The 13585-nt window shown below is 39.7% G+C and overlaps 1 protein-coding gene across 2 annotated transcripts in view; it reads right to left on the reverse strand.

Annotated features, from left to right (window-relative positions):
* Positions 1 to 553: 553 nt before the first annotated feature.
* Positions 554 to 13585, reverse strand: part of ABRAXAS2 (abraxas 2, BRISC complex subunit) — a 28092-nt gene continuing 15060 nt past the window's right edge. The window contains exons 5-9 of one of the 2 annotated variants that reach the window (XM_059053977.2): positions 9662 to 9852; positions 8683 to 8802; positions 7464 to 7548; positions 5752 to 5866; positions 554 to 2715 (exon numbers count right to left, since the gene is read on the reverse strand). In XM_059053977.2, the coding sequence (XP_058909960.1) occupies positions 2246 to 2715; positions 5752 to 5866; positions 7464 to 7548; positions 8683 to 8802; positions 9662 to 9852 (981 nt within the window). In that variant the 3' untranslated portion in view covers positions 554 to 2245. The remainder of the gene's footprint in view (positions 2716 to 5751; positions 5867 to 7463; positions 7549 to 8682; positions 8803 to 9661; positions 9853 to 13585) is intronic. The other variant, XM_067024390.1, reaches the window with a different exon arrangement.

Consider the following 13585-nt stretch of genomic DNA (forward strand, 5'->3'; position numbering starts at 1 on the left):
CACACAACCCAGAAGATACTTGTTGGCCAGCAGACACTCATTCTAAGGCGATTCCGTAATTGCAAAGACACTCTAGGAGCACCAAATTCTATAACATCTCAATCAGTAGGTGATTCAGCTGAGAAGCCTCTTCATACAAGATCGGTTCTTATATGAAAGGTGCCTTTTGGGAACTAAGGTTCAATTTTCTACTCAACTCATACTAGGTCCTCTTGATAACTTGATATTCAACACGTTCTTGGAATCCATAGGAACCTTTTAGTAAATTTTAATCTTGGATGTCCCATGAAACCAGTCTGATAAAAAAAAAAATCTGGGGGCTTCCGTGGTGGCGCAGTGGTTGAGGGCCTGCCTGCCGATGCAGGGGACGCGGGTTCGCGCCCCGGTCCGGGAAGATCCCACATGCCCCGGAGCGGCAAAAAAAAAAAAAAATCTGTATGGAGGTGAGTTTTCATGCCTTTTAAAAAACCGTATGACGTCGACTAAGAACAGCTAGAATGAGTAAACTAAGCAAGACCTTGCCGGGTGTGGAGACAGACATTAAAACAATAGTACCACGATTAAATAAGTTTTTATTGTCACATTTAACTGCTTTGTCAGATATACATTGTAGGTTTTGGAATGGCATAAAAATAAAAATATTTTCCTGAATGTCAAAATCTGAGCAGAGATGGTGATGGCACTTAAAAAAAAAAAAATTAAATTCACACTGGTGCTGAAGCTGCTAGAAGGTAGCTGATAAACACTGGAACACATTTGCAGGTAAAGTGGTCTGCAACATTTCAAATCAAATGGCAGTGGTGTAAGGCCAACGAAACTGGAGGGTAGGAAGATACAGACCCCATACAGCAGATATCTGAAGAATGGCAGTTTTAGCATTTCATTTCCAGTCAGACTAGGGTAAACGTCTCTCCTACAAAATGAAACTGCTTTTTCAGAACCTGGAGCTTAAGCCTCTTTAACAACTTCCTTATTCTAACAGGTTTTCACTAGTCCAAAGGAAAGGCAGTTATAATCCATGGCATTAGTTCCATGGGCTGACCCCCGCCACAAATGGGGGGAGGGGGTCTTGTCATTTCCAAACCAGGAGCCTATCATTCTCATGAATGTCTTTAGTGGTTTCACACATTCTGGGCCTAAAACTAGAAAACAAGCAGTAATTAAATAAAAATGTAAGTGCATCCCAACGGAAAGTCTCTACACGTTCCACAGCTGTCTTCCGAACGGCAACTCAAAAAAGTATGGTTATTCAGACTGAAAATGAATCATTGTTCAATAATCGAGATTCCCAAACAGTTTATTAAATGTCTTTCTTCCACAAATAAAACTAACACTAGGATTTATCAGACGATCTAAATGAGTTATCTTCCTTACGTGTGAACTTGGCTAAATCCACTGTGTCTGGAATCTGGTCATCATAGAACTGAGGTCTAGAACATAACTCCTTTCTGTTATACTGCTGTGTGTCCTTCGTGTAAGACTCTGGAACAGAGACCATAAATGCGGCTAGTGCAACACAGCAGTCGCTGTAATTCCCCAAAAGAAAAATAAGTAATTTATTTCATGTCATACTTATTTGGACGATTACTTACTGGTAGTTAGTATTTCTACATTTTTTTTTAAAGGCAACCATTTTAAGTGACAATACATATCAGGCTAGTAGAAAAGAGTTGAAACCAAGCCCTCTCTTTGGACCTCACAAAGCCACGCTGACAAAAGAAGGTACACGTCTGATTCGTTCCAATCAGGCTTCTTGGAATTATCAAAATTTCTTTTCTGGCAGAGATGAATTTGGCTCATCATAGAAAGAAGGTTCTTTGAAGGCTGCTGCTAAACTAGTTTCCCTTTGAAAAAGTAAATTTCAAGGCATGATAGTGCAAGAGGTAAGGTTTTGATTTATAGAACATTTATAGACTAATTGTGCTTAGCCTCTAATTTCCAATTTATTTTAAAGAACAGAAACTACGTTGATAAGTTTCTCTTTGCCTATGTTTACCAGTACATCCATGAATCGCACCAGAATTAGGACAATTTGATTATCTTAATGGTTCTGTCGTGAAACCTGCACACTGAGTCCGCAGGCGAGGACCCGTGGACGTGAGGCTCCTACAAGTTCTGTGCCCAAAAGCGCTTGTCCTGGGGAGTCCAGGGGTCTGAGAAAGAAGTTCTCTCCCCAGATTAAGTCCTCAAAAAACTCTCTCAATAAGCAATTAACACTGCTAAGTGGAGAGTTTCTTTTGTTTAGTTAAATTGGGGAGGTCTGAGTGTTCCTGGAGCCCCCGTCGGGATGCGTCATGGGTCGAGAATCCCTCGAATGTGAGTATTCGCTATTAGAGGGCTCTGTAGGGTCAATCAAATTTTCATAATCACTGTCGTCTGATTCCTCAGCACTGTCTCCGGCTGCTCCTTGGGGAGGAGGAGGGTCTGCCCCACTTCCAGGATATTTCAGTCCAGCACTGGTGGAGGCATAATTGGAGGAGCCCACGGCTTGAGGTCGAGGCATAAAGACGCTAGTTTCCATGCGAGACTGGCTCAGAGTACGTTCTGGATTATTTGGGTGAATATCAGAATAAGGGGGAGGAGGACCCGAGGCCTCTGCGTCTCCAAGAGCGCTTCTTCCTTCAGCTGCAAAGCCAGGATAGGGCATCCGAGGGCTGAACGTGGGGTCCAAACTTTCAGATGACATCTGTCTGCTTATCATCGCCTGTTGCAATCCTGGATGAAAAGAGGAAGAAAACTGTAACACTGTATTTTCACAGCCTTGCATTTCAATATGTTAAATGTTCAACCTGATGGTTCTGGAAAATAGCAACAAAGAAGTGAAATTTATTATTACTATGAATTATTTTACCTTTGCATGGTATTTCACAATTTACAAAAGATTTTTCTATACAGTAAGTCATTTAAGCCTCCAAACAGCTCTCTGAAATACTACTGTCATCACTAATGTTACTGTTTCCATTATACAGGCAAAGAACCGGAGCTCTGAAAGGTTAAGTGACTTCACTAAGAGAACAGCTAGACGTGGGGCCCTGGTACACTCATAACACAGGTCTCTTAACTCCAGACCTGGTGCTGTTTTCCTCACCTGTTGCTTACTGTGCTCAGAGACCGTGGGGACAGAGGATAAAATCAACAGTCCTCACCGTCCTCAGCAGTCATCTGAACGTGAATTTCTCCTTAACAGGCCTCACATCAAAAAGAATACTTCTTGACAACAACTTCTCACAACACTCTTAAACATCTCTTTCTCCTCAAAAGTTCAAAGCCCTGGGTTAGGTGCCCAGTTTTCTATGTAATCGGCCATAATTTTACTGCATTTTTATGGTGGTAAAATGGAAACAGCCCTACATCTACGAGCCTATGGCCTTTAAATTGTTTTTAAGTATATTTAAAAAATATTATAAAAATGATTCGTACAAAATTCAGAAAAGAACAACAAAAAATCACCCACAATTCTATCATCCAGATAACAGTTAAAATTTTGGTGAAAATAGCACAAGATTTGGGGTTAAAAGACAGAAACTTTAGGTGTCAGGCACCCCAACTTTTCTGAATTCTAGTTTTATTATCCAGCTTTGTGTGTGTTTGTGTGTACATGTCTGTTTATTTATTTGTTTGTTTGACACAGCATGTGGGATCTTAGTTCCCTGACCAGGGATTGAACCCGCACTCCCTGCGGTGGAAGCACAAAGTCTTAACCACTGGACCGCCAGGGAAGTCCCTGTATACATGTATTTTAAATAGAGCTGAGATAATGTTTACACTGTTTTATATCCTAGCATTTTCATATAAGATTATATATTATCTTATGTCATTAAAAATTCACTTCAATGGCTGTACAATATTCCATTATATAGATATACCAAAATGTATTCAACTATTCTATTGTTGTTTATTCAATTACTGTAACAGATTGTTTCCAAGATTTTGGAATGATAAAGTTGTGATTAACACTCTTGTGCAGAAATCCCTGTCTGCATTTCTGATTATTTCTAGAATAATGTAACAGTAGAAATGAATCAGACATCATTTACCTGGAAATATAAATTATATTTTAATTTGTTTACAAATATTCTTATTAAATTAGAAAAGGTTAGTTATACCCTTATCTCTCTCTCTCTTTTTTTTTTTTTTTGTGGTACGCGGGCCTCTCACTGTTGTGGCCTCTCCCGTTGTGGAGCACAGGCTCCGGACGCGCAGGCCCAGTGGAGGCCCAGTGGCCATGGCTCACGGGCCCAGCCGCTCTGCGGCATGTGGGATCTTCCCGGACTGGGGCACGAACCCGTGTCCCCTGCATTGGCAGGTGGATTCTCAACGACTGCGCCACCAGGGAAGCCCTACCCTTATCTCTTTTACACTTGATATTATTTGCCATACGTTTTATAGATTTTACTTACAAATGTTACATCTGGTGGCATTCATAGAAAACAATGAAATAATGCCATTTGCAGCAACATGGATTGGTCTAGAGATTATCATGCTGAGTGAAGTAAGCCAGACAAAGACAGACAAATATCATGTTATCACTTATATGTGGAATCTAAAAAAATGATACAAATGAACTTATTTACAAAACAGAAATAGACTCACAGTCATAGAAAGCAAACTTGTGGTTAGCAAAGGGGAAAAGGGTGGGTGAGGGGATAAATTAGGAGTTTAGGATTAACAGATACACGTTACTATAGATAAACAAGGTCCTACTGTACAGCACAGTGAACTATGCTCAATGTCTTGTAATAAAACCTATAATGGAAAAGAATCTGAAAAAGAATATATATATATATATATATGTATAACTGAATCATTTTGCTGTATACCTGAAACTAACACTACATTATAAATCAACCATACTTCAATAAAAAAATAAATTAAAAAATCTGGTGGCATTCTAGCAAATATGTTTGTGAGCATGCTGGAATTAATACAATAGATTCTTGGGCCTAATTCTCATTCAACCAGCTGGTTCCTTAGCTTAATGGTATCCAGTCATCCACTGCTATCAAAAAACAGACATTTAAAGTCTTTGTTTGGGCTTCCCTGGTGGCACAGTGGTTGAGAATCTGCCTGCCAATGCAGGAGACACGGGTTCGAGCCCTGGTCTGGGAAGATCCCATGTGCCACGGAGCAACTGCGCCCGTGAGCCATAACTCCTGAGCCTGCGTGTCTGGAGCCTGTGCTCCGCAATGAGAGGCCACGACACTGAGAGGCCCATGCACTGCAATGAAGAGTGGCCCCCACTCGCCGCAACTAGAGAAAGCCCTCACACAGAAATGAAGACCCAACACAGCCAAAAAAAAAAAAAAAAAAGAACAGTTTAGAAAGTCTTTGTTGAGACCCTGCCCATGAATCAAATGTAAGTTAAGAGAATTTTAGGTATTAGCTCTTTTACGAGGTTCCAATGAACACAGGACACAGTCCCTATGTGCAAGGCATGTCAGGGTTAACTTAGTAAGAAACATCACATCCACTGTACACAGATCATATCACTTCTCAGGATTTATTCTAACTTGCTTCAGCCTTTCTACCTTTGGTCTTCTTTTTCTTCCAGTTTCAGAGACTTGAGAGGGACACCATGAAAAACAGTACTTCCCTTCTGGAAAAGTCTAAAGACAAGTGAATGCCCTCTTCCAAGCAGCCTAACTTGGAGCTTGATGAGTGTAGAAGAATGCATGTAATTTATTATGTAATTTGATGTCTAAAACCAGACACTTCCCTGATACTGAGTGGTACAATTAATAGGAAGCTCACTTCTTTCTTGTTCCTTTTCATTCTTCCTCTGAGTGATTTGTCTTCTTAATTTGTTCACTTCTGCCTGACAAGATTCAACAATTCGCTCACTTTTTTCTACGTCTGCACACACTGCCTGAGGGAAAAATGACAACAAGAACAATTAGTTTCAAATCCAAGCACGAGGCATTTCATAAAGACAGCATCGATTTTATAACCCTGGGAAGAGTCCAGACACTTTATCGAGTTAAAAAGCAGACACCTAAGGTAGAACAAAATCATGAAGGTCCCAGAGACCAATACTGTTGTTATTCACTGAACTGCTTTCTTAATTATGTTAAGATGATTATGCTATTTAGCTCATACATTCTTGAAAAAGAAGGGTAAGAAGGGAAAGAGTTCATCTTTTTCCTTGCTTACTCATCTTTATTGATATGAAAAGGGAATTTCTGATACCAGTCTGGAATACAAGGATGAACAAAAGACAGGAATGAGATACTTTCAACTCTTATTTATAATCAACAATCAAACATCAGATGACACACAGATTTATTTAACAGAAACTATTTATAATTAGGAAAAGTTGAAAAAGAAAATAAGTTTCAAAGTCAAGATTTAATAAAAGGTAACTATTTGAGACCATATCAATGTAATGTAACCAATCCGATCAGGGCACTGGACGTGATACTGGTGCTTGCAGGGCAGGCCTTAATCAATAGTCAATGAAATGTGTAACAGCCATTTTGAAGTCCATGAGACAGTGCTGATAGTCTGAAAAGAGCATGGTCATGAATTCAGGACAAAAAGCTGTTTTTCACCACATGTTCCTTCCATAGCAGAAATACCAGAAACTGCCTGAAAGTGGGCCGGTCACCAGTGAGTGAGGCTGTATTAAGTTCCCCATGCTGCTATGGGTGACCGTGACCCGTATTTGGAGAACTGACACTGGAAACTGCCCATTGCATGTGTTGTTCTTTGCCCCAGGCTGAACTCAGTCTGCTTTCCTCTTTTTCAGCAGCTGCCTTCATTCCCCTCTCTCTGCCTCGGGGCCTTCCTCCTCAAAGCTAGGCTTTCTCCAGGCCCGGGACAGCTTCTTCAGCCCTACCACTCTCCTTGTCCTCAAAGGCTCTTTTGTTCTTAGGGTTTTAGAACAAATTACTCCTAAGAACACTTTGGGGAAGATGAAAAGAACGTGGGAAAGTATTCTTAGCACCTAGCTCAGGATCTGGCTCGTAGGAGACGTTTCCATAAATATTTGCTGCATGATTGCCTAGGAATGAACAGGCTCCACTGCATCTGCCCACTCAGCGGAGGCAGCTGCGGGCAGAGGGAGTGAACTAGAATTAGGAAGCAGAGCTGTCCTGAGTTACGGGTGCCTTTGGGTGAGTCTCAACTTACAGTACAAGTGATGGGACAGCCGTGTTCTTGGCAATACTTCTTTAAATTCGGAATACATTTCCCCAGGAAAAAAGCTGTCATTAAAGAGGTCATGAGTATTTAAAAGAGTTACATTAATTCTGTACTTCAGAGTTTCCACTGAAGGCACATGAGTGAGGCCAGCTTTCGTAGACGGGTGTGAGCAACTGCTCCATACATCTTGTATCACTGTGGGGAGCACATTCTGATTTTTGGACCACAATTCATTTGTTAGTTGGGAGATTATTAAAAATTAAAGTAGAATTAAAAGATTTGGGCAATATAAGTAAGATGAATATAGTAAATAAATCAGTTACCTGTACTTTCTCCTGAAGTGCATTATAAACCTGATAAATCGCCCTGATGTCTTTCATTACTCCATCCTTGTCAAAAAAGTCAGTACTAGAAGACAAACAGAAAAAAGATTCACCAAGTGATTAGAACTGCCGTGAACTAGAAGGCACTTTCATTTCTACCTTTATCTATAACTTAAATGCTACAAGTTCACAGTGACAATGTTTAAGCAATAATGCCCATACCCCTAGAATTACAGAAGAGAAAGAAAAGAGAATCCATGTTACCGAGACAACTGAAAAATAATAGTGTTATTTTTTCCTAATCACTCTATATATTTTTCAGTGACCACAGTTAGCCTTCAGAACCTCAGAAATACACATACTCTATCTGAACTTTTGTTTATCAGTTGCAAAAAAAAATCGTGGTAAATGATTAAAAAATAAATGTTGATACAAGTAAACTATCTTTTCAATAAGCATAAGATTTTGATATACAGTAGTGGTGGTCTAGAGAATTACCTTACTGGATTTTTCAGTGTTAATCATATCAAACGATGTCACACTTCTCCATAAACATATTGGGTTTTTTTTTTTTTTTTTTTTTTTTTTTTTTTTTTTGCTGTATGCGGGCCTCTCACTGCTGTGGCCTCTCCCGTTGCGGAGCACAGCTCCGGACGCACAGGCTCAGCGGCCATGGCTCACGGGCTTAGCCGCTCCGCGGCATGTGGGATCTTCCCGGACCAGGGCACGAACCCGTGTCTCCTGCATCGGCAGGCGGATTCTCAACCACTGCGCCACCAGGGAAGCCCTTGGGTTTTTTTTTTAAAAATTATTTATTTATTTATTTATTTATTTGGCTGCATCGGATCTTTGTTGTGGCACCAGGGATCTTCGTTGTGGCATGTGGGATCTTTTGCTACGGACTCTTCATTGTAACGTGCGGGCTCTTTGTTGAGGTGCGCAGGCTTCTCTGTAGTTGTGGCACGTGGGCTCCAGAGCGCGTGGGCTCTGTAGTTTGTGGCACACGGGCTCTCCAGTTGAGGCATGCGAGCTCAGCAGTTGTGGCGCACGGGCTTAGTTGCCCTGTGGCATGTGGAATCTTAGTTCCCCAACCAGGGATCGAACCCACGTTCCCTGCATTGGAAGGCGGATTCTTTACCACTGGACTTCCAGGCAAGTCCCCATAAACATATTGTTAACAAAAGAAAGGAAAAAACATTCATTTTACCTTTCAACTTACCCATGTTCTTTAATAACTTTGGCATAACTCTGAGAAGTATTTGGCACTGAAGACACTTTATACTCTTGCTGGCTAGTGTTGCCTAGATTGGGAATAGCAAGGGATAGCCTTTGATTATACCTGCAGGGAAGATTGAGAGAGACCATGTTGAAAGCACTGCTCTACTTGAAGAATGGGTCCTGCCAATAGGAGCCTGAGTCTCTGCACTGGGAACTAACTGAAGGTCTCACAGAGAACCTACTTCCACAGACAACCTAGGGTTATGTGAATTAGCAATTTTTTGCCTTCCCTTAAAGTAGAAACTCAATTGTAAACTCCTCAAGGGCAGAGGTGACGTCTTATACATCTTTTGCATCTCCGCAGCAACTGACAGAGTGCTGAGGAGGTTTTAAGTGCTCAAGAACCCACTGATTAATTAATGAAATCCTGAAAATGGCTATTTAACAATTAATAATTATTTTCACTGATATTGATTTAATTTATTCTACTACAAGTGAAATTCTGGAGGGAACCCTTTCTGTCGTTTACAGACAGACACCATGATCATATGATTTTTTTTTTTTTTGCTTTAGCAAGTTCACAATGCAGAACCCTCATTAACCAGTAGGTGGATCAATTTTACAATTTTGTCTTTGAAATCTATGTTTTAAAATTACAATCAGACTTACAGTGCAATAAAACTGTATTTCTACATAACGGATTATGGAGAAGCAAATGATTTCTAGCTGTTTATTCCTATAAGAATTGATGCATAATTAATGTCTTGCTAATGCTTCTTGATTCAAAAACAATTTTAATTTATATAACTAACTGACAGGAAAATACCTTCTCTATCCACAAAGAAAACTAGCTAAAGGAGAGTTATAAACACTTTTCTTTAAAGATGCTATAAAATGCATATTTTCAAAGTCGTAAATCTCAATTACTTATATCAACGTCTTTCCTATTTATGCGAGGCTGGTGGGAGCGCTTTATTTACCTTCGATTTGGTCTAAAGAGAACGTATTCTAAAGCATGAGTGGAATTGTTGGCGGTGGAGATGAAGCTGAAGAGAAGGAAGACGAGGTCAGGCACCCCAAGGATGCGGGTGAGCTGCTTATGAATAACCTGCTCTCTGTACGACATCTGCTGCTGTGTGTTTCGCCGGAATCTGTACCACCCAATGACTTTCTGCAACAAAAACAGAAGAAAAAAAGTATTAAAAGTTGCATGAAATCTTACAAATTTAATTCTGAATGCATCCACACAAATGCTTGTACACAAATGTTCATAGCAGATTTATGTGCAATAGCTCAAAACTGAAAACAACCTAATTGTCAATCAACAGGTCAATGGATAAATAAACTGTGATGTAGCCACACACTGGAATCCTACTCAGTAACAAAAAGGAACAAACTACTAACAAATACAACACAGATGAATTCCAAAATAATTATGCTGAGTGAAAGAAGCCAGACCAATAATAATAATAATAATAATAGCATATGCTATAGGATTCCATTTCATATAAAATTCTAGAAAATAAAAAGTAATCTATAGTGACATAAAGTAGATCAGTGGGTGACCTGGGAGGGGTGAGAAGGAGGGATCAGAAAAGGGCATGAGGAGACTTTTGCAGTAATAGGTATGTTCATTATCTTACTTTGATAATGGTTTCATGCATGTATACATATATCAAAACTTATCAAAGTTTATGCTCTAAATATACAAAGTTTATTACATGTCAATTATACCTCAATACAACAATTTAAAAAGTTTAGCTTTGTCAGTTCTGACTACACCGTAAGTTAAATTGGTAAGTGAATTAAACTTATAGGCTCTTCGTAAGAATATATTTCATAATGTGATCTGCTGGACATCTGGGAGACAGATGGCCTAAGAGACATCTGGCAGCTCCCTAAAATGCTCCTGGGCCCCACCCAACCTTGAAGAATCACAACCTCTAAGGGTAGAGCCAGGAACCTGAATTTAATATAAGTTCTTAAGTTTTTTCTTATGCATACTACAGTTTGAAAATCTCTGTTGTAAAGACAATTAAGTTAATTCTTTATAAGAAGAATAATCTTCATAAGCTTCTTTTTAAAAAACAAACTCTTTGAGTGAAAATCCTGTTTTGAGAAATCAAAGTAATTTAAAATTGTTAGTGTCATGTTAAAACTAACAGTAAATTTAGATTATGTTTTGGCACTTTCACAAATGAAGGAAGTCAACCAACCTTTACTGAGCCGGCAAGCCAGACCTTCAGCTAGCTATGTTACAAATGTTTTCACTAAGTATCACAACAACCCTGAGAGGTGTGTAAAGTTTTCTGCACTGAGTTCGGATCACATGCAAGGAACCACAGGCAGCAAAGAAACAGTTGCTGCCCTTAAGGGGTACTACTGAAAATAAAGCATAATTCCAATTATATTAAAGCAATTAATTCTGATATTCTTTAAATATAAAGAAAACTCAAACACTTCTGACAGTGCAAATCTTATAAAAGAGATGTTTTGTCCAAAGTCACAGAGCTAATGAGTGACAGCCAAGATCTGTAACCTCTCTGCCTGTCTTTTTCCACTGTACTACACTAACTTTAAAATTCCACATTATTCACACAATGTTGCTCATGAAAGAGTGAAAAGTAGTTTTCCTTAAAACAAAAAAGTGGGTAACAAAAATTATCAACTGGTTAGAGCTACTAATGCCAAAGAACATGGCACATTTCACCCTGAGTCTCAGCACTCTGTATTTAATGTAGGATTAGCTCCTCTGCAGGACTTGGGTGCAACTCACACACCCCTGCATTCCTGCAGAGGCCTAAGCAGTGCCCAGCACATGGATTCTTCTCATGAAATCCTCGCTGACTAAAGAATCTTGCAAGTGGCTACTGGACGGGTACTAACGCTTTTCACTCATACTGACTGCAATTGTTTTATTCCATTTGTATTTTCAGAGAAGCGGGAAGCCTTATACATTTATTTTGGATATCAACGTATTCATTTGATATTTGCTAAAAAGATAGCCCCCTTCATCCTGATCAATGAAAGATGACATGCCAAAATAATTCACACTGGCGACGTCTACAGTTCTACCTTTTAGAGCTAATAAGCTGGTTGCAACGCTATTGAGAAACGAGGTCACTGATGTGGAAGAACACACTACGTTTGGGCCACGATAAAAAATTATGAATATCGTTCACTGAAACCTTATCTCTTCTAAAGTTTCAGACAATATTTCACAAAGACTCTCCTCTCTACTCTCTGTGCTAGACATTCACTTACATCTTCTGGATCCAAAGCAATTATCTCCAATACTGGGCACATTTGTCATCTTTAAGTTCTGTTCTTTTTGGCCGTATGATGATATTAAGACGACAGTTATGTTTATCATTATCTATTTCAGAGCAGGTGCTTTCAAGAAGGCAGAAATCCTCCTCTCACGTGCTTTTTTGGCCTGAGCCCAAAACGTGAGGCTGGTCGAAATTTGCAAACACAATATGGATTCTGCCAGAGCAAAAACTGAGCACACCAACCCAACCTTGCTGCACCTATTGGGGGATTTTTCGTACCAAAAACATTAGCCTCTTTTTTTTTTTTTTTTTTTTTTTGCGGTACGCGGGCCTCTCACTGTTGTGGCCTCTCCCATTGCGGAGCACAGGCTCTGGACGCGCAGGCTCAGCGGCCATGGCTCACAGGCCCAGTGTTCCGTGGCATGTGGGATCTTCCCGGACCGGGGCACGAACCCGTGTCCCCTGCATCAGCAGGCGGACTTTCAACCACTGTGCCACCAGGGAAGCCCTAGCCTCTATCTTAAACCCAACCTTTTTTTTTTTTTTTTTAATGTTTTAGCAATGTTGTGGAGTTTCTATATTTAGAGGCACACATCTTTTTAGTAAACATATTTCTATGTATTTTATACATTAATTGCTATTGTGACAAAAATCTTTATTAGCTTGTGTTTTCTAATGGGTAATTTTAGCACCCATTAGGGAACTTTAAAAATTATTATGTACTTATTTTATATGAGTTCAACTTACTGAACTTGGTCCAATTCTTAGGATTTTTCTTTCTTTCTTTTTTTTATTTGGCCTCCCTGCACAACTTGTGGGATTTTAGTTCCCCAACCCTGGAACCCGCTGGGCCTTCAGGGCCCTTGGCAGTGAGAGCACAGAGTCCCAACCACTGGACCACCAGGGAACTCCCAGGGTTTTTCATAAACATTAGGTTTGAAGCCTGCCTAGCAAAGAGTCAGTTTTTGAAACAGTTCCATCAGCACTTTCTTTAAGAGTTGATATTAAGAGCTTCCCTGGTGGCGCAGTGGTTGAGAATCCGCCTGCCGATGCAGGGGACATGGGTTTGTGCCCCGGTCCGGGAAGATCCCATGTGCCACGGAGCGGCTGGGCCCATGAGCCATGGCCACTGAGCCTGTGCTTCCGGAGCCTGTGCTCTGCAATGGGAGAGGCCACAACAGTGAGAGGCCCGCGTACCACAAAAAAAAAAAAAGAGTTGATATTAATTAAAAATATTTTTTGTATGTCAGATACTGTTTAAAGTACATATGTATTTTTAAGCCTAACTTTTTTTTTTAAAGCCTAACTTTTAAATGTACCTTTGTAAGTATTATTGTAACCCTTTTGAGGTGAAAATATAACTTTGTACCATTTCTGGAGGAAAAAAAAAATCAAACTAGAGTCAACTATAAAGATTTTCAGTCTAAATATTATGTATCATCTTTGTTTTGGGGGTAGAAATTTGGATTTTTGAAAAAAATCCTTAAAGAGTTTATATTATGTATAAGGTGCCATAGGAAATATAATGAACATAAAATACGGTCCCCGCCTTTAACAAATTCCATGGGAAATAAAACATAATTTCCAAGTAAATTGAAGCAACAAATTCCTGTCTTTAATTGCAAAAGAAAA

The sequence above is a fragment of the Kogia breviceps genome, chromosome 2 (genome assembly GCF_026419965.1).
Source record: "Kogia breviceps isolate mKogBre1 chromosome 2, mKogBre1 haplotype 1, whole genome shotgun sequence".
NCBI lineage: Eukaryota > Metazoa > Chordata > Mammalia > Artiodactyla > Physeteridae > Kogia > Kogia breviceps.